Genomic DNA, 21,399 nt, shown 5'->3' with positions numbered 1-21,399 from the left:
ACGCAGCACACACGCACACATCTCTCCGCAGCACACCCTCTCCCGCCACGGTCTCCTCTCCGCGCCGCCTTGGCAGCTCCGAGTGTGACTAATGTCCGTCGCCCAAACTTGGCCGCAACAAAAAAAAAAGCGGCGCGCTGCCAATGAGCCATTAAGAGCGGCTCATTTTTCTTGCAAAAATTTAATCTGTGCGGGGAGAGTATTCACTTTGGAGCGTGTCGACCTGATCGTTTTTTTGTTCACTTTTTTATTTATTTATTGAGTTTCCTTGAAATTGTGAAATAATACTGTGGACGGTGCGTAATGAATTCGTTTACATGTTTTTTTTATTTGGCTTTTTCGCTCGCGTATTTTAATAATTACCAAATGCCTGGCTGCTGTCCTACAACGGGCAGGGCATTATAATAGTTTCATATTCGATCTTGATTTCAAGGTTTCACGGCTACACTTTATTCTGTTTTTTTTTTTTAACTTGTGGACTTTCGTAACAGCTTGCGGCACAAAAAGAGAGCTCACTTCATCGTGGACGGGACTCCACCACAACCGCCCGACAACACGGGACTCCCAGAACCCTTCCGATTCAGACGACGGCAGAACGTGCCACGAGGTTGTTTGGGGGACGCGATCAATGAGAGCGCGACTGACTCTCGAGACGTAACAGAACCTGAGGTTAACGTAAAGATCGGTAGACCAGCACCTCCATTACTTTTGATCTGCATCGTCCGACTGTCAATTGCCGGACGGCTGGTGGTGGTGGTGGTGGGGTGAATGTCCACAATTCAGTTGTCTCTTTGTGTACCACAGCTGTACCGAAAATTGACGGTGAAAACGCTTCATATTCGCGAACGCTTTGTAAGCCGTACATATCATCACCACTAGTGCATCCATTATATGAATGCATCTTTTTAGAAGGCGGGGGGGGGGGGGGGGTTAAACGATGCATTTCTGATCGTTGTTTTCTTGTGGACGACTACTGTTGCCCCGCCGGGGTCCAGCCCCAATCCTGCTAATTGTTCGGAGTGGTGATGGTGGCGGTGGTGGTGGTGATTGCGACAGTGGTGATGACTGCGTTGGTCGTGGTGACAAATGCTGACTCGTGGTAAAGATTTTGGTGACAATAATTTTGGAGATAGTGGTGGTGGTGGTGATGGTAGCAGTAATTACAGTGGCGGCGTTGATGATGATGGTGGTGGTGATAATGGAGATGGCTATAGCTGTGGCGGTGATGGTTTCAATCGTTGTTGTGGAGACAGTGCTGGTGGTGGTGGTAGTGGTGGCAGTAGTGGTGGTGGAACTGGTGATATGTTTATCTCAGGATTTGTTCCTATTTTCCACGTCCCCCCACCCCCTCCTCCGCAAAGCTACCTACATCTGCAAAAAGCTTTCACAGCTGCTGCTCCTTCCCTTGCTGGAGATTACAGCGCAGCCTACACTGTGCCAGAGGACAGATGTGGCCTTTCCAAAACACCGTGCCACTTCCCTCAATCGCATTATCTGTTCATCAGCAACAGAAAAAAGCCTTGAATCATCATCAACAAGCAGCATTACTCGCAGGCACATAACGATCTGATGATTAAAATCCATTCCTAAAACTCACACGACACTCGCATCGTCGTGTGCATGTTACAATCCATTATTTACGATGCGTACGAAACTGTACTCAAACGTTACATTTAGACAATCGGAGCAGCCGATAAACAATAGAAGCGTGACGGTACAAGACGGCAAAATAACAATTAATGTTGAGAATCGAATCGCGATCCCGAATCGTAACAATCCATAAAATCACAACAACATTCGGAATCAATTCTCACATCCACAATTCCTGCTCAGGGTGGAGAGGGAAGGGTTATGCAGTGGTTAGCGCACTGCGCTATCAACCAACTCGGCAACCTGAGTTAGATTCCTGGCCACGGCTAATGTCAGTGGCAAATCTAAACAGATTCTTCAGATTTATCTAACCAGATTCTTACCCACCACTCTCCCCACCACTCTCCCCACCAACCCCCCTACCCCTCCCACCAAACCAATCCACACTGCCCAAACAGCAGCAGATTGATAAACATCTGCCAGTAATCATTGTATTATTAATGCCTCCTTTTCTCAAAGGCCTCTCCATCTCATACTTAAGCAGATACATATGCATCCTTGGCGAGAATATTTCGTGCTCACAACAAGGACCTCTCCTGCTCACCCTTAAGGGTTACGTGGCCCTGAATGTTCCCTAGTTAATAGTGCTTAGCCTCAAGACCCAACATTGTTGACACGTTGCAGGCCCCGTGTTGATTGGCAAGAGCTATCACCCCAAAGCCAACGGGATCCATTCAACCCTCGTTATTCGACCGTAATGAGCAGATGGGATGGACCGTAGCAACGAGCCAATTTGTACGGAGCCAATCAATGGCTCGATTCCCACAGCCGCCCGTGGATTCCTAACGAGGAATTACCAAAGTGCTCCATTTTTGCCGTCAAGTGGATGCTCTTAAAGACTCCGTGACATGGTCATTCTAAGTGCGGGCTCATTGTGTGTCGGTTCTTACGGTTCCAAATCGCAAAAAAGTGCTAAATCACCTCCAACGACTTAAACGAGCCATCCGGATTATCCTGAGCAACGAGATAAGGCAACACGTGTCGATGGATTCTCATTTGCTTAAGTAATTCACGCTAATATTTATTGATCTTTATTGATTTTATGAATGTAATTATTACAGAAGTGGCTGGGTGGCTCAGGCGATAAATCACTGCACTGGCACTGCTGATAACTTCTGGGTTCAGCCGACTGCGAGGAAATCTAGTTCTTAAGTGAATCCTGGTTCTCAAGTGAAACCTGGTCCTCAGGTGAAACCTGGTTCTCAAGTGAAACCTGGTTCTCAAGTGAAACCTGGTCCTCAGGTGAAACCTGGTCCTCAGGTGAAACCTGGTTCTCAAGTGAAACCTGGTTCTAAAGTGAAACCTGGTTCTAAAGTGAAACCTGGTCCTCAGGTGAAACCTGGTTTTAAAGTGAAACCTGGTTCTCAGGTGAAACCTGGTTCTAAAGTGAAACCTGGTCCTCAGGTGAAACCTGGTTCTAAAGTGAAACCTGGTTCTAAAGTGAAACCTGATCCTCAGGTGAAACCTGGTTCTAAAGTGAAACCTGGTTCTCAAGTGAAACCTCGTTCTCATGTGAAACCTGGTTCTCAGGTGAAAGTGGTCGCAGTCAACGGCTCGACTAAAAATAAAAGACAAGGTTTTTTTTAAAAACGTAATATCAAATCTCTTTTTCCATTGAATATGCCAAAAAGAAAATCCAGTTCTGATTTCCACGTGGCAATCATCTCGACGGCAAAAGAACACTCATTTTTTTATAACCGCTTTTTGTGCTTAGTTTGTTTAGTTTGTTACCCTTGCCCCGCATCTCTGATTAGTAAGTACGGTGCGAAAGAAGTTCAACATACGGTGCACATACTGTACATAAACGTACAAGGACACAATGGGAAAGTACAGCGCCCCAAGTGTGGACGATAAACCACTGGCATGAATCTCAGAAGTTGATCTACGATACCACCCTCCGTGGGCTGTTCTCTAACCCACGGTGGAGAAGGGGAGAGAATTCCGAATGAAATAATGTTTCGTCCCATGACACCGGCGGTCAAAATTGGAATGAAATTGGTTGGGGGTGGGGGGGGGGGTGAAATAAAACGCTAAAATGTGTGGGCTAAAGAGCTGCATTATAAAACGTCTCTTTGGCATTCATTCGTTCGTCGGAGCACGGCGAGAACGCGCTTGTAGTGAGCGCATGTGGTCCGGCACGCGGCACTTAAAGTCACGATCGAGCCAGCGTCGTTGACACAGCGCACGGCGCGTGGCGGTGGCGGCTCCCGTTGGCGTGTCCACTCGCTCCGACTTCTCTCCGGCGGCGTCTCGCGGTGAACGCCACCGCGCACGTGTCCGTCTGGGGATTGCGGCTTCGAGGGCGAATGATGGACGCACGCGTGAGTGCACTGCGGCCACTCACGGCAAGTCAGGAAGGCACGACTCTAAAACTAAATTTTTATTTTTATTTTACCGGGTAAGGCCCACTGAGCTGTATAGCTCTCTTTCCGAAGCGACTTGGCAATCACAAACGATAGCTCAACGAAGTGACTTAACACGTGTAACTTTATAGCAGCCAATTACTCTAAACGCATGTTTCAGAATCAGAATTTGTATTTATTTATACTGGATAATTCTATGAGCTATGGAGCTCTGTTTAACATTATGTCCAGTAGGGACTGGTCAGAGAGTTACAATAACATATGTGGGTGGGAAAGCCGGAGGACCTACAGAAAAATGCACACATCCACGGGGAGAACACGCAAACTCCAAATATACAGGCGTCAAGGTTGGGATCGAACCTACGACCGACCTCCTGTATACCAGGCGAGGAAGTTAACATCTCGCCACCGCAACGCTCCACATGAGTTAGCGGTGTTCCAGAATCCCATGATCCTTGTTGTCTTTGTATAAGTTAATTTGAAATGTGGCTTCCCCATCAAAGTATGGCACGTAAAATGACAAAACACTCTTTCATGATTACATTCACTCTCGCCCCCATCATCATCATCATCGTCATTCTTTTTTTTAAAGCAAAAAATAAACCATCACCACTTCACCGTTTCCATCCACAACATCTTTGCAATACTTCCTGTCGCAATTTATAGAAAAAAAATGTTTCGTCCGAACAGTTGTAAGAAGCGGAAGCGTCCATTCGACCGTGGCAACAGTCCACTTTGGTCACGAGACTCGAACAGTCCCGGACCGCGTGTTCATCTTCCTTGCCCTCTTCCCCACGTGCCACGTGAACTCCACTGGGGGAGGGGGGGTGGGTGCAGCCCCCTGAGTCAGTAGGTCATTGCCGATCGCAGCCGTTGATATATAAAGGGCCTTGACGAGTAAGGCTCACTATGATCCCGGTCTGGCCCCCAGAGTGTATCATCATCAGCATCATCACCGTCACTGTCGTGATCATAATCATGAAAAAAACAACGCATTACTCAGCATCAGCATTGTAGTGAGCAGTGGAGAAGCACACGAGTTAGTCCAACGTGGAACTTCCGCAGAAAAGTTCCCAATGCTGTGATGTCTTCCCGCAACCGGTGTCCAACCCAGGGTCGCCTCACAGCAAACCACGACCTCCCTCCCACCCCGGCCATCCCATCCCCTCTCTTCATCGCTCGCGTGCTGAGCGCACCTCCTGTCCCACTCACAACCCCATCCCCAGCAGCAGCAGCATCTCCTCCTGCTCCTCCACCCCATCATCCTCCTCCTCCCGCTCCTCAGTCACCGCCCTCGCTGCGCTTGCTGCACCACACGACGAGGCCGGCGGCCACCGTGGTGAGGACCATGGGCACCGAGATGAAGAGCGCGAGGATCTCCTCGGGCGGGTCGCGCAGGGAGCTCGACTCCGTCACGCAGCCCGACAGCTGCTGGCGGTGGACTTCCACGAAGAAGCTGTCCACCTCTTGATTGGGCCAGAAGCAATGCTGCCACGAAGCGGCCTTCTGGGTGCAGTGCGACAGGGACTCGTAGTGGCTGCGGTGGCGGCGACGGACACACAGAGGGCCGGGGATGACGGGGGGGGTGGGCAGTGAGGGGGGTGGGGGCAGAGGGAGCAGGGGGCGGACGGGGTAGGGAAAGTGACCTCTGAGTTAACGCTCAAGACACGATGCGTGGCTAGAGCCAGGGCTGCCCCGCAGGCTTCTTGGAGGCCCTGTGGGGCTGGAGGTGTACGTGGGCCGACAACTGTTGTCTAGCCCTCATCTCACAACAACGAGCGCAGTGCCAGGCGGCTAGAACGCAGCAAGTTGGCACAGCAGGCGGCACAGGTGATGCATCTGCTAAGTCATCTCAGTCAGACAACCCATGGCCTCTGGGTCTGTCCCGTGACCTGCGAGCGGACATTCGACACTTCACATGGACTTTAAGTGCACATAGCCTGGCACGAGCGCCGTGGTGATGACACTGCCGCTTCGTGGCGAATGGCGGTTGTGGCTGTAACCCTATGTGCGTGTGCGTGAGTGCGCGGTTCAGATAATCGCCACTGGTGTCGAACAGCAAAATAATGCCCCAAGAGTCAGTTAAGGCGATGTGGGGTGGGGGGGGATCTTTGTCTTTGCTGTGAAGAGTCTGTCTCCCGGTCAGCAGGCAGACACGTCCTTCATCCCTCTGGGGCCGACACTGTACCTGCGGTAGTTGGTCCATGGCCAAACTCGATCCTGTCATGGAACTGTGGAATTTACACCACTGGTCCCGGGGCACTAAACAGGAGGTGACGAGTGTCACCCCCACGCTTGTTTGAATCGGAGGCAACTGGGGGCTTTTTTATCGGATAAGCTGCACTAAAATCTTGCGAGTAAATTGTTTTTAGTTTCGCTCATGTTCCTGTTCCGCGAGAAGTCGCCCGCCTGGCGAGGTTTGCCTTCCTGTTTGTAACGTGCCTTGCACAATCGCGCAACCGTTCCACGGTTTTTTGGCGTTTGAAAAGCGTCGTGCTTTGAGGGAATGTGCATGTCCTGTGCTACTGCGCTGGCTTGGCCATCAAGTGAGCGTCGTCGTCTCTTCGTCGGCCGCGTGACTCGCTGCGGGGAGCTGCCTGGCCTCGTCGCTGCACACAGAGCTCCAGGTCTTGTAGACCCCCGTGATCGTCAATTTTGTTTTTTGGCAACTGTGTAACCCCCTCGTTGAATGTTCTTTCAACCGAAACCCCCCCCCCCCAATCCCCCCACCCCATTGCCTAACCCAACATGGTTTCGGATAAATAGATGTTGTAAATAATGAACGTCAACATTTTAACCAAATGTCCATTGTGTGAAGTATCCTAACTGGCTAGCAACTGGTGTGTGCGCGTGCGTGCCACGGGCTCCCCACCTGTATATCAGAGACCAGTTGCAGCGCTCGAAGCTACTCAAGTTGCGCAGCTCGAACTCGAACTGGGGGAGGCAGAACTCGTCCATGGCGATCATCAAACCCGTGGTGTTGCATGCGGCACCCAGCGCCAGCGGCAACACTGCGGCACACGGGAGACGCGGGGCACGTGGGACAATGAAGACAAAAAATATTCCACCCCTTGGAGCCTTTAACAGAGCGTTCGGGGGACCGGGTGCTGTGAGCGAGCACCGTAACCTATGAAGTTCCGTTCAAGTATTTGCCGCTGTTATTGCAGGTCGCGAGCGGGAATCAAACTCGGGTGGCTGGGTTCGTAGTGCAGTGCGCTAACCCGCTACAAAGGCAAAGACGCTCCTCACACCCACCTCAACGCACCGCTACCGCTCCCCACATGCATGTTTATATACACGCACACACACACACACAAAAACCTGTGCACGCATGCGCATATATCCATACAAAGACAAATACCCTTCGTATAGCCTTTAACAGACTGTAGGGGCAAGTGCTGTTAGCGAGCACCTATAGAGGCTTGAACGGTACACGAGGGGGTGCTTGGGCAGCACAACGCTCGACCACCTTTGTCTCCCCAGTGGCAATGCTTACACACCACACCAGGTACTCATTTGAGGCTTAGTCGACCTATGGGAGGCCCAGAAGCGGTTCAGATAATCGTCACCGGTGTTGGTGTGCGTGAGCGGGAATCGAACCTAGGTCGCTGGGTTTGTAGCGCAGCGAGTTAACCGCTCCGCTACCGCTCCCCAACCACACGGGACACAGATATATGGGTCGCAGACGTTGGGCACACGACACGGGACGCGTGGTTGAAGGCAGTGGTCGTCTAGAGATGGGGGGGAGGGGGGGGTGTTCATTTGTAATTGTACTGTGCTCAGTCTATGTGTATGTATATGTTGAACTTCTTTCGCATCGTACGTAGCCAACCGTGCTAATCTAAGGTGTGGGGGAAGCACAACAAACGAAACACAGTTTTATATTTTTATTATTTTATTGTTTCCCTTCTATGTGACTTTACCGAAAGAACCAAGAATATATAGTTCTAACGAAATGAGTTTTCAATCCAGTCTAAAATTTATAATAAATAATAGTCTGCCTGAGCCGAATTGTGCCAGAGGGATTTGATGAACGTTGATTCACATTTTGGAATATTTCTGATTTCTTATATTGCACAGTTGTTTTTGTACTTATTTATATTTGCTTCATTGCTGTAATTTTATTTTTATTTGGTGTCATTTTGGTGACTCCCATCGTGGTATCTCCAGTTCTCACCCAGTAACACAAAAATCAACGTGAACCTGAGAGCTGACAGGCCATGGAACATGGATGGCAGCTAGTAACACGGGTAATATTTCACATATACTATCACCATCATCAGTGAACCATGGTCCACCCTAAACCGCATCCGCACAAACCATGGCAGATGCGGATACCTGATGCAGAAATGGAAAACTGAAAACCTTCCAGTGTGCGACTGTGGCCATCCAGAACATTCCGTACAGCGTATAACTCTGCAATGCCCCGATCCACAAATATACGAAGGAGACATCACAGCGACACACTCCGCTGCTCCTGACGCGTTCATCTGGCTCGACCACCTGAACGTGAAACTGTGGTCGTTTCTCTACAACTACATCAGCAGCCGTGCGAAAGAATAATAAGTTAAACCAATCTTGATTTGAAGCTTTCGTGACTGCAGGAATCCATACTCTTTGGTTCTTTCGGTAAAGTCACGTAGGTAGATTATTTTTTGTTTTATTTTATTTTTCTACCTACGTGACTCTACCGAAAGAACCAAAGAGTAAGTGAAACCAAGTTTGTCACCTGCCGTGGTGTTTGGCGATAATGCTGATGGAATGCTGGTAGAACACACCGCCACGTTGAATGATGTCCTATTGCCACGCGTTGTATTCTATCCGCAAATCGTGACTTAGGAGAGTGATTGGTTGACGATTCAGTTTTTTTTTTTGTTAAGGCGACACTGCAATGGTGAATGGAAATCTTTGCATTATCTCGGAGCCCTTTGCTGCACGGTAGTTGCGTGCAGCAGATTGCACAGCCAAGCGCCTTGTCCTGCTGCTTGAGTCGTTATGCTGAGAGCAGTCCTCTGGATTTCGTCAACGTCACTAAAGCCTCCTGTAGTATACTTGGAGTTTGCGAGTTCTCTCTCTCTCCCTGTGGTCGCGTGGATTTTTCTCTCGGGTCCTCCGGAGTTTTTTCCCCCTCCACATTCAGAAACAACGTCACGCGTTCAGAGCATTTGGGCTGCAATACGTAACCAGGCGACAAGCCTCTTCGTTGAGGATGTCATTTGTGGATAGCCAGGTCGCTTCTGAGAAAAGAGCGAAATTTTCTAAGTGGGCCTTACACCTGGTGAAATAAAAAAAATAAACTAGCTTAGTTTAAAGGGGTTGCAAGTGGTAACTGTGGTGACGCAGCGTGGTTTGCGTGGGCCCTGGGTGCTTGGGCTGTCCAATGTCCCTCGCTCTTCAGAGCCCAGGGCCTGCCCCCCCCCCGCCCCGGGCACCCCCCCGCCCCTTCCGTGCCCCTCCCTCCCGGGCCCCTGCCCCCAGCCCGAGGGTCCCAGTCCAATGTCACCGGCTGCCCACTGAGTCGCAGCGTGCTCCCCGTATACGCGTAGAGGTCCATTTACGATATCAGATATATATTTTTTTATTTTACCAGGTAAGGCCCACTGAGCTACATAGCTCTTTTGATCAGAAGCGACCTGGTCACAAATGATCGCTCAACGAAGTGGCTTATCACGTGGAAATGTATTGCAGCCCAATACTCCGAGCGCATGTTTCTAAGCGTGGAGGCGGGAAAACCGGACGAAAAAAAATCCACGCGACCATGGGCAGGACATGCAAACTCCAAATATACGGCAGGTGTCAGGATCGGGATCGAATCCATGACCTTCGGTATACCAGGCAAGGTAGTTAACATCTCCCCATTGTGGCGCCCCATATATTAGACGCGTCCACGGAAGCTCTCAGTGGAAGCCAGCGCAACACAAACAGCAGATACCGCAGAAAGACAGCGAGGTAGATTTGTCAACACAAATTGAAACTGAGGGCGCAACATAAACTCAAGGTAATGTTTAAATTGATGGTTCGATACAGAAAATAAAACGGTCTTCTCAAAATAAGTTACACATTCCTACTGTGTGCAAACTAAAATGCCTAGATGGATGAATGACTTTAATTTAAACCAGCTGAGAGCCCAATTTGACTTAAAGTCTCTTATTGCAGATGAAAACAAGCGAGATATAAAGGGTGAAAATGCAATGCATACGATGCAAATGCAAGTTCAACTGGACATAGCAGAGGCAATTCTAAATGAGGTACGATTTCAAATGAGACATAAGGCGAGGACAAATGTTAACAAATGTAATCTAAGAAACCCATGCTAGGTCGTGTCCTGCATGTGACAGTATCCTTGCCTGCTGTGATCGTGTCACAGAGAATACAATGTCGAGCACGGCATCCGCAGTCATCGGCGATGTTTTAGGCGATCGCCCTTCTACAAAGCACAAGGGCCCGCTAAGTGGCTGTGATTGCACCATGGTGACCGTGCCAGAAAATGTGCAATTTGAGGCCACGTAAAGTGTGGGAGGCTCTCTGGCAGGCCAGGGCCAGACCCAGGTGTTACGGGTTAACTGAGATGACTGGCAGATGCACCACCTGTGCTCCCCGCCGTGGCAACTGGCTGTGTTTGAGCCGCCCGGCGCTCGGCTCGTTGCTTTGAGTGTCGCTCCTCTACTCCCTGTTGCTGTTAGTGGGCAACCACCTCTCCGGCTTCTGTCCCTCTGGTCTATCTGCTGTGAAGAAAGGCCAATGCCTAAAACATTACACGTCATAGTATTTCTTCTTAAGACAGTGTCATTGACGAAAGGTGTTCATTTTTTTCGTGCAGTTATTTGTTGATGTGCGCCACTGACAATGCAGCAGCAGTAGCAGCAACGGATACTTTGCTGAGGACAGGCAAAGGAACAGCTTCTCCCTGCTGATCTCGCCAAGGATCATCAACCATCATCACGCGAACTGCGGTCATCCTCGCAGCAGCAGCAGCAGCGGCCTTTGACTGCTGCTCATCGGTCAAAGACGGTAGTCACCGCATCGCGCGCTTGCGGATGCGCTTCTGCAGCCGTCTGGAACGCTCTTCCTTCCGATATTAGGAAGCCACTGGAGCCGTGCACTTTGAAATAAATCAATCTAGCATCGACATCTCATTTTTTTGGAACTGATTTTTGTGTTTAGTTTTGTTGTCCTTCCCCCGCGCATCCAATTAACGTGATTGGTGATTGGCTATGTACAGCGCAACAAAGTTCAACACACACACGCATGTATACATACATCTCCACCGTCCGTCCCTATAGGAACGGCTCCAGAAACGCTTGTGCGGAGTGCGGTGTGCTGGGGAGGAGACGGTGATGAGATGGAGGGACCTGGAGCTATGGACCGGCCCTCGTGGCAGAGAACGTGAGAGAAAGAGGTCAGATTGTGGGCGATAATCAACAAATGGCTCGGTCAAGAGTGGTGCTATATAACACAATTAATGAGATTGGGATTTATATAGCGTCTGAATGAAACTCCATCTCAAGGCACCGTTCACTGGATAAAATAGGGGCGAATTGTTAAATTGGGGACCACCAATATGGGAGGCATTTTATATAGAAATAAAAAAAGATTTTACAAAAAAATATATTTTATATATACAGGGTATCGATAAAGGTGTCACCCACCAATAGGGACCTACATTAATACAGCAGTATGAGCAGGGTCAATTAAGACAAAGAACCCCCGTAGAGCCTTAACAGAATGTTGGAGCAAGTGCCGTCGTGCGAGTCTCTTGTCTCTCATCACCCACATGTCCTGCGTGTAGTCCTCGGGCCCAGAACCAGATAATTCACTCGTCGCTACCACTGGAGGTGGCAGAACTCTCGCGGTTCCAGTTTCTTTACGAGGCCAATAACAGTGAATTGTGTGACGACTCACTGAAGCTAGTGGGATTATCAGATAATTCACACTCTTGTTGACCGTATAAATAAATCGGTTCAAGGCTTTCGTGAGCAACATTATCCAACATAAAGGGTTAGTTTGGGTTAGATCGCATGAATACAAATGTGTCGTTAAATCCACCACCACCCGACACAGCCCATTAGTAAGGTACGTCACGGAAACAAAAGTTACTACTTCGGCACACCGGTGTGTTGGAGAGTAAACCCACAACATTTAACAAATAAACGCGTTCGATTAAATGTCTTTGCAACCTGTAACGTCGGCTACCGATTATTCTTGCTCTGGCCCGCGGATCCGAGAGATTCGAGAAATTCCCCCGGCGTTCGCCGGCATCGAGAGAGGAGTTGATTGTCGCGAACGCGTCTCTTAGCGTAGTCCACTTGAAGCTCTTCTCGAGCTTTTCCGTGGTAGTTAAAAAAAAAAAGACTCGAGCATACAGTATAAGGTTTCTGTTGTGAGTCATTTCAACCACAGGTGCTTAAACCGCCGTCTAATTATAACCGCTCAACAATGGAAGGGGACTCCCATGGGCGCCCGCTATTTTCAGGGAGTGTGAGAACAAAGGCACCGAATGAGGGCAGCTCTCGGGTGCACGGAGCAGCGTCTACGCGCCACGGCTCCTCTCAAGACGCGGGACGGGGGCGGTGGGCCACGTGCACCACGGGGTAAGGATGCGATACCGTTGGCCACGTGCACCACAGGGCAAGGATGCGATACCGTTGGCCACGTGGACCACGGGGTAAGGATGCGATACCGTTGGCCACGTGCACCACAGGGCAAGGATGCGATACCGTTGGCCACGTGCACCACAGGGCAAGGATGCGATACCGTTGGCCACGTGCACCACAGGGCAAGGATGCGATACCGTTGGCCACGTGGAGCACGGGGAAAGGATGCGATACCCTTGGCCACGTGGACCACGGGGTAAGGATGCGATACCGTTGGCCACGTGCACCACAGAACAAGGATGCGATACCGTTGGCCACGTGCACCACGGGGAAAGGATGCGATACCGTTATTTTCTCTCTCTCTCCACACAGTTATAAAAATGCGTTTCGGGTATTTGGCTGCTGTAGATTTCCACACGATACGCCACTTCGTCGGGCTGCCATTTGTGGCAGCCAAGTCGCGTCTGAAGAAGAGCAACGCAGCTCAGTGGGCCTTACCCGGTGAAATAAAATAGAACGTCTTGGGTTGTTTTCAAGTCGTGTGCGAAGGAAAAGAGGAAGTTCTTCAGCCCGGACTTGAACGCGAGTTACAGGGAGTGGACAGCGTGGGGGGCTGGCGGAGATGGATTTCATTTCCAGAGCATGGGGGTAAAAGTTCCAGGTGGTTATAATTTTATAAATGTTTTATACCATTCAGAACTTCTCTCCCACGGCACCAACTCTAGAGGGCTTTTGCGACTGATAAAGTTGAAAGACGGAACTACGAGGATAGAGTCTGTGGCCGCGCAGGGGCGTTTACAAAACAGGGGGCAAAAGGCGACGTTGGCAAGATAGGCCGCAGTTGGTGATGCATTCACAGCGTCGATAAATATTCCCTCTGTCATGTGGGGTGTTGTCCCTTTCTCCAATCGTGTCCCGATTGTGCTTTGCCAGCTCGTTACTTGAAGAAGCCATCGGGAATTCTCTCTCCGAGCAGCGCAGAGCCTTCGTGTCAGAGAAGAGTTCAGCTGATATCGTGACGTTACCTCTGAGATCCCTTCAAGTGACCTCTGGTTGATACAGCAAGGCGGCGGTGGTGGTGGGGGGGCAGCACTCTCCCAACCGTCACACCACTGAGAGTAGTCGTCGTCGCATTACAGTCAAACCGATATGTGCAATTCTCAGAGCTCGGGTTGAGCCAATATTAGTGTAGAACCAAATTATATGTGATGGGGGGGGGGGGGAGAGTTATTATTTATTTCACTCTTTGGTGACCGGGCTGAGACCATCAACTCACTGCACTCGAGAACCCTAGTTTGACTACAGACGGCTGCCTAAATTTGGCAGAACCCGATATCTCAGCCCTCTGACCTCTGCATCACCCAGCCATCAATTTGAATTCGTAAAGATCAATGGCCTTCGATGAGCGCTCACAAAGCGTTTGGCGGACCGCGCTATAAACCCATGGCCTGAGATGAATTCCTGATCGTGGAGTGTGCTATCTCAACCGCTTCTGGGGTCCCCCACTTGACCACGTTAGTCAGCGTGGTGAAGTATGGTCAGACAACTCCTGTGGACACCAACAGCTTGGAGAAGCCTCAATGCAGCAGTAGATCGACAAACGATTGAAAATGTCCGATCTATATTTCTGGACTATGTTATTCTTAGCCTTCATATTTTCTATGTCATTGTTTTATTACCTTTTAATGCGCGCCTTCTTTCCGTAACTTCCCTACGCTTTGTACTTGATTCACACAAAAAAAAAACAACATCGCCACATTCATCTTGATCACTGCCTTTACAGCAGAAATATTTACACACGGTTAGTCGACGTCTCAGGCCCTTCGTCAGCAGAAAGAGGCACATACGGCAGAGGGGGTGACGCATAGCTAGAGATCACAGTTTACAGGGTGCGCACAAGCTGGTTACATTTAATAAAGTTGAAAAAAAACTAACACTTTTGAATCGACTTCAAAAACGGCATCGTGGCAGTTTATTTTTATATATATAAATGTGCGCTTGTGCACCCACTGCGGTGGCAGTCACTCAACGGAGTGACACTCGGATGAATCGGGGGGGGGGGGGGTCAGAGCGCCGACGCGAGCAACCACTCAGAAACCTCAGTCCGAATCCAGGTAACTCTCAGCCGCCCGCTATTCAACCTCGCGCGGTAGCGAGCTGATGGCGCCGAACTGGTCAGCGAACGTCCGCTCAAAGAAAGAGGAATCACATGCAGCGTTGGGCTCGGAACTTCTCGCGCCTAAGTTCCGGGCTCTGAGAAGCACGCACACACACACAGGTCGGTTTGACGAACCGTCTCGCGACAAAGAGTACATGGTGGGAGTGGTTGTGCCTCGTCGCTGTGCAAAGGGTTCAACTTTGTACGTTGCACTTCTTTCGCACCGTGCGTAGCCAACCGTGCTAATGGGAATGCTGTGCTGCTACTTGAAGGGTGCTTTTGGATAAAAAAAAAGATCCCGCGAAGAACTCCGTTCCACAACCGCCTTTCTCACTGAGCGGTACTCCATCTGCTCTGTGACATTTCCGAGTGGATTCCACTTCTCATCACGCGTTCCCGACGGCACGTTCGCGATGAAAATAAAAACAAAACAAGACCAATATTGTACAAGTGGTTGTTGTTGTTGTTTGTACCCCTCCATGTGTACGGCACATTGCAGCCTTTAACAGCCCAAAGCGTCCAGTGAGTAAAAAACAGCGCCAGCGCCAATGGGTTCGGGAGCTGGTTATAAAGAATGGGACTTGATGAATCGACCACGCGAATGACGGAATTTCGCTGAGAAGACATCGAGGTACACGTGATGGATATTCACGGCAGGATTTCGCACTCTGAAGTTCCCAGCAGAGTCTCTGCGCTGCATTAGCGAGGCTATCATAATCCCTGTTGTTTAGTTTCTGTGTTGAGACATCGCTGGGAGTGAATGGCAACTCGCCTTATCTCTAGGCAGGCGAGTGCAGCTAGGTAGGTGTATACTAAGAAAGGTAGGCAGGTAAATGGATCTACAGGTAGGTTAGTGGATACGCACATAGGTAGGTTAGTGGGTATGCAGGTAGGTAAGTGTATACGCAGATAGGTAGGTGAGTGTATATAGGTAGGTTAGTAGATACGTAGGTATACATAGGTAAGTGGATATGCAGGTCGGTTAGTGGATACGCAGTAAGGGAGGTACGTGAATAGTGAGGGAGATAGCCAGGCATATAGGCAGGTAGTGGTGCAATGCAGCATGGGGGAAACACACGCTTGGAATGACTCCGGAGGGACAGACAGGTGAGCACGTGGATTTGAGGACACACGCAACAGATAAGTAAGGCGGGACTTGCGCAGGACACTCCGCGAGAAGGGATGATCGCCGAGGTCGGATAGGTAGGTAAGTGGGTAACGCAGGTAAGTAGGTAAATAGGCAGATATCCAGGCAGGTAGATATATTTGTAGGTAGGTATATATGTACTAGGACAATAGGTAGGCGGATAGGTAGGTACATAGGCAATTCGGTAGGTCGGTAATAAAGGAATAAGAACTCACCTAGTAATCCCAGGACGCGAAGAACGTGTGGACCCATATTGCCCAGCAGAAGCCGCGATGGGCAGAGCAGACTTCTCACCACTCCCGATAACGATCTCCCTCCGTCTCGCTCTCTTGCACTCCACGTGCGTCCTCTGCTGCTCTCTCCACGTCGTAGAGCAACAGCAGCAGGAGCAAGCGAGCGAGAGCCGGAGACTGTGAGAGTGTCAGCCCGCGGACTCCTCCTCTCTCGCTCAGCGTGGCTCGCACCGGCCAGAAGTGGAACCAAACACAGCACTCGCGACGCCACTTTCAGCTGAATCAAAAGTGTGACTTGCGTGTGTCTGTGTGTCAACGTGTATGCGTGTGTGTGTGTGTCTCTCTCTCTATTGTGAAGTGCTAAGTCTTGGATTGAGGCAGCTCACAGAGAGGCTCCCAGCGAGACACTGGAGTGGAGAGAGAGCCTCCCGGGTCGTGTGAATGCGCCTCGAGTAGAGAGTCATGTTTCCTTCGGGGAGGGAGGGAGGGGAAGGGGCGGTGTGGAGAGCGGAGGGGAGGGAGGAGGATGTGGTGGTGGTGGTGGCACGAGGGGGTTGGGTGAGTGTCGGTGGGTGGAAGGGAGTGGATGCTATGGGTAGCGAGTGGGTGGTAATATGGGGGAGTGGGTGGTAATATGGGGAGGGAGTGGTTGCTGTGAGGAGGGAGTGGGTGCTGTGAGGAGGGAGTGGGTAATATGGGGAGGGAGTGGGTAATATGGGGAGGGAGTGGGTGATATGAGGAAGTGGGTGCTATGGGAAGGGAGCTATGGGGAGGGAGTGGGTGATATGGGGAAGGAATGGGTACTTTGAGGGAGTGGATGCTATGCGGAGGGAGTGGGTTCTATGCGGAGAGCGTGAGTGCTATGAGGAGAAGAGAGGCGAGTATTGTTCGGAAAATATAAAAAAGAGACGGGGAAGTTGAAACATTGAGTTGTGGTGCGTGTGTGTGAGGAGTGCGTGTGACAGTGTGTGTGCATGCGTGCGATGGTGCGTGTGTGGGTGCACGAGATAAAATACTGTATGCCTATATTGGGAAGCTCTTTGTGTGTGTGTGTGTACTTGTGTGAGCGTGTGTGTGCGTGTTTGTCTGGGGAGCGGTGGTGTAGCGGTTAGCGCGCTGCGCTATGAACCCGGCGACCCGGGTTCGGATTCCCGCTCACGGCCAACACCAGTGACGATTATCTGAACCGGTACTAGGCCTCCCCTAGATCGACTCAGCCTCAAATGAGTACCTGGTGCGGTGTGTAAAAAAAACATCTCCACTAGGGAGACAAAGGCGGCCGAGCGTGGTGATGGCCACCCACCCCTCGTGTGACGTTCTGGCCTTCACAGGTGTTCGCTAACATCACTTGCCCCAACAGTCTGTTAAGGCTATATGGGGGATCTGTGTCTTTGTATAAACATGCATGTGGGGAGTGGTAGCGGTGCGTTGAGGTGCGTGTGAGCGGGTTAGCGCACTGCGCTACGAACCCAGCCACCTGAGTTTGATTCCCGCTCGCGACCTGCAGCGAAACTGTGAACGGAACTTCATAGGTTACGGTGCTCGCTCACAGCACTCGCCCCCCCAAACGGTCTGTCGAGGCTCCATGTTTGTCGCTGAGGCTGAGTGAGGCGGCGTGTGGTGCCGCTCTGTGCTACAATCAACCACGGGCTCCGCGAATGAGCGGGATTATGAGGGCATTCATGCAGCCACAGGGACCCACGCGCCATCATAGAGCGCACAGGGACGTTTAACGTGGCTCTGTGGTTCGCCTTCGCTGCGCTATGAACGCAACTCGTTAAGCCCGGCTACCATCAGTGGCGATTGGCAAACTTTAACCAGCCCCCCTCCGCCTTCCCCTTCCTTCACCAACCAGAGCTGGTGAAGTATGGTCGAACAAACCCCGAAGCCGACACGGCGCGTGGAGGAGGCCTTTCATGCGGCAGTGGATTGTGACGGGGACCGAATCGGCGAAATTCGAACGAATCCGTTGTCAAATCCACTTCTGGATAGAGGCTTCTTCCCCAAGCCGTGGTGGGTGGGTTGTGGGGAGAGGCGGTTAATCCATACTTCACCACGCTGGTCAATGCACGGTTGGTGTAGTGAAGAGGATGGGTGACGCTGAGGAAAACCCGTGTTAGATGAGTTACAGAAAAAATGTTCCCGTGGGAGGTCTGTGTTGTTGTAATCTCGTACTGTAATGTCGAGAAAGTTTAGAAAAAATGTGAGTTTACATCGCGTGTGTTTAGATTTTCACATCAGCTTCACCGCGCCGTGTTCATATTTGACCACGTAGAACACCCGTGGATGTAATATGAGCATCGTATAATCACAACCATCGATTGATGCTGTATAAGAACGAATCCAAAAATGTGTCTCCGTCATCAATAAAGTTGTACAAATCCGGTCTCACTCACAATAAACACAAAGATCCCCCGTATAGCCTTAACAGACTGCTGGGGCAAGTGCTGTTAGCGAGCACCTATGAAGGCCCGCACGGCACACGAGGGGGTGGGTGGCCAGAACCGCCTTTGTCTCTCCAGTGTCGATGTTTACACACCGCACCAGGTACTCATTTGAGGCTGAGTCGACCTAGGGGAGGCCCTGAACCGGTTCAGATAATCGTCACTGATGTTGGCCGTGAGCGGGAATCGAACTCGGGTAGCCGGGTTTGCACAGCAGCAGCGCGCTAACCCCACTCACAAATGTTGCTTTAGAATAGACGGGGCGGGGGGGGTGAAATCGCGTCTTATTAAACGCGATTTCAGTAATTTTGTTTATTAAATTACTCGACCATGTCTTGAATGAACCTCACAGCCCAAACCCTACACACGACACGGGCCAATTTCCAGGCGTTGTCCCATCAAGCAAGCGATGAGAACCAGCCGAGACCCGCGTGAGCTAAGGCGCCTGATGGCATCATTGTGCATCACCCTCTCCTCCCCACCATCGCCCATCCATTCGCCACCTAAACACACTGCGAACAATGCCTTAGATAGCGCGCCTGGTTAACGCAACTCACTGTGATTGTATTCCCTCTTCTGAGCGTTTGTTTGTAATAACTCGCGCCAACTCTTTGTGGTTCCCGAGACGAGTTGAGACGTTGCTATTTGTCACTGTGTGTGTGTGTGTGGGTTTAGCGCGCTACGCTACGAACCCGCACCCCCCATTCCAGATCGCGGCCAACACCAGTGACGATTAACTGCACCGGTGCGAGGCCTCCTCTAGATCGACTCAGCCTCAAATAATATTTTTTATTTGGCGTTTTTCATCAAGGATCTCAAAGCGCTGTTCAGGACACAGCAGCAGACACTCAGCATAAAAACATCATTCTAAATACATTTTTAAAAATACTATAACAACTAAAAATGTAATAAGCGGAAGCGTATAAATAGGTTTAACAGAATCAGAGATACTGATACCTCAGTGCGGTGTGTAAACATCGCAACTGGGGAGACAAAGGCGGCCGGGCGCGGTGCTGACCACCCACCACTTCGTGTGCCGTGTTGGCCTTCATTGGTGCTACTCGCTAACAGCACTTGCCCAAACCGTCTGTTAAGGCTATACGAGGAGGGGGGGGGGGGCTGGTGGGTTGGAGTGAGTGGGTTCGTTGTGGCTAACGCACGTGTAAAGAATTAAATATGAAGTTGACTCACAAACATCATCATGACAGAATAGCGCACTTCGGAAAACAATTAGTTTCACAAGCACGTGTAAAAGAGCAAAACAAACTAATCACATTTGTCAATAACGCTGCGTCCTTTGAAGAAGGAAAAAATCATATTAGGCGACGTTTCGGGCAATGGCCCTTCTTCACAGCACACGATGACTATGTTCGGGAATGTTGTCAGTGCCGGATTATCATCGTAGCAAAAGTAGCTACATATGTAGTAGCTACGGGCCCCGCACTTTCAAGGACCCAGCGCTAAATGCATTCAAGCTATCAATTCCGGTTCAGTGATTCTGCACTTGCTCCATTACCATAGTACTATACTGCCTTCAACTTCTATGAACGACTGGGTGTTTAAGGTTACCGATTGGTCCTATTATCTGACTGTATAGCAATTACTTTACTATGCAAATAAAACATTTGCGTTTTTTTGTGTTTTTGTATTTTATAACATATACTACAGCCCAAGCACTAGCTTAATTCGGCACTGGTTGTTGTAATCGTAACGTCTCACTTGTCAAGTAAAACGCTAAAAAGGCGAGGATTACCAAAACGTTTGGCCGGGGCTAATTTATGGGGCTAATTTATGATGCCACCCGCAAATCTGCGAGGCTCGAATGTGTCCCCAGTGTCAGGGCTCTGTGCAACGACACTTTCCGTTACGTCACTCGGCAATTCAAAAGGGGCCAGGGCAAAGGTATTGGATATACAAGACCAACTTTAGGGCGTCACGGTGGCTAGGAGATGTCAACTACCTCGCCTGGTGTACAGGAGGTCGTGGGTTCGATCCCGAACCTGACGCCTGCTGTAAATTTGGAGTTTGCGTGTCTCTCTCTCTCTCATCATCATCACGGTGGCTAGGAGATGTTAACTACCTCGTCTGGTGTACAGGAGGTCGTGGGTTCGATCCCGAACCTGACACCTGCTGTATATTTTCAGTTTGGGTGTCTCCCTCTCTCTCATCATCACGGTGGGTATGAGATGTTAACTATCTCGTCTGGTATACAGGAGTCCGTGGGTTCGATCTCAACCCTTACACCTGCTGTATATTTGGAGTTTGGGTGTCTCTCTCATCATCACGGTGGGTAGAAGATGTTAACTACCTCGCCTGGTATGGATGAGGGCGTGGGTTCGATCCCAACACTGACGCCTGCTGCTGTATATTTGGAGTTGCGTGTCTCTCTGTCCGTGGTCGCGTGGATTTTTCTCGGGGTCCTCCGATGTTTCCCCTCCATATTTAGAAACATGCGCTTAGAGTATTTAGCTGCTATCATTTCCACGTGATAAGCCACTTCGTTGAGGTTGCATTTGTGGCTAGCTCGCTTCTGAAAACGAGCTACATAGCTCAGTGGGCCTTACCTAATAAAATAAAAATCGTTAACACGCAGTTTAACTCGATATCAGCTGTAAGTAAATAACGGTTGAAATCCCTCTGGAGTCGACATAGTGCATACCACTTTTTGGTTTAGTTTGTTGTCCTTCTCCCGGACCTCCGATAAGCACGGTTGGCTACGCACGGTGCGAAATAAGTTCAACATACATACATACACACCATTGGTCGTCTTATGGAAATAATCGCCCCCCGGCATAGGAATGTGGAATTTA

General features: G+C 50.1%; 1 protein-coding gene across 1 annotated transcript; it reads right to left on the bottom strand.

The window, feature by feature from the left end:
* Positions 1–308: 308 nt before the first annotated feature.
* Positions 309–16,794, bottom strand: LOC116940878 (receptor activity-modifying protein 1-like). Its single transcript, XM_032951203.2, has 3 exons — positions 16,128–16,794; positions 6,886–7,024; positions 309–5,550 (listed from the first exon to the last, which is right to left on the bottom strand). The coding sequence occupies exons 1-3, from the start codon at positions 16,162–16,164 to the stop codon at positions 5,295–5,297; spliced, it is 432 nt and encodes a 143-aa protein (XP_032807094.1). The 5' UTR covers positions 16,165–16,794; the 3' UTR covers positions 309–5,294.
* Positions 16,795–21,399: the final 4,605 nt, after the last annotated feature.

This window comes from Petromyzon marinus, chromosome 10 (assembly GCF_048934315.1).
Source record: "Petromyzon marinus isolate PM22_M1 ecotype Great Lakes invasive population chromosome 10, UKy_Petmar_22M1.pri1.0, whole genome shotgun sequence".
In the NCBI taxonomy this organism is placed as follows: Eukaryota; Metazoa; Chordata; class Hyperoartia; order Petromyzontiformes; family Petromyzontidae; genus Petromyzon; species Petromyzon marinus.
The sequence above is the reverse complement of the archived record's forward strand: the minus strand, read 5'-3'. Positions and strand labels throughout refer to the sequence as shown.

What these genes read in the sequence shown, in the direction of transcription:
- LOC116940878 (XM_032951203.2), bottom strand. Translation starts at nt 16,164, where the DNA reads ATGGGTCCACACGTTCTTCGCGTCCTGGGATTACTAG. An exon ending in TCGCGTCCTGGGATTACTAG is followed by an intron (nt 7,025 to 16,127) that starts GTGAGTTCTTAT and finishes CGTGTGCCGCAG; the next exon opens with TGTTGCCGCTGGCGCTGGGT. An exon ending in AACTGGTCTCTGATATACAG is followed by an intron (nt 5,551 to 6,885) that starts GTGGGGAGCCCG and finishes CCGCCACCGCAG; the next exon opens with CCACTACGAGTCCCTGTCGC.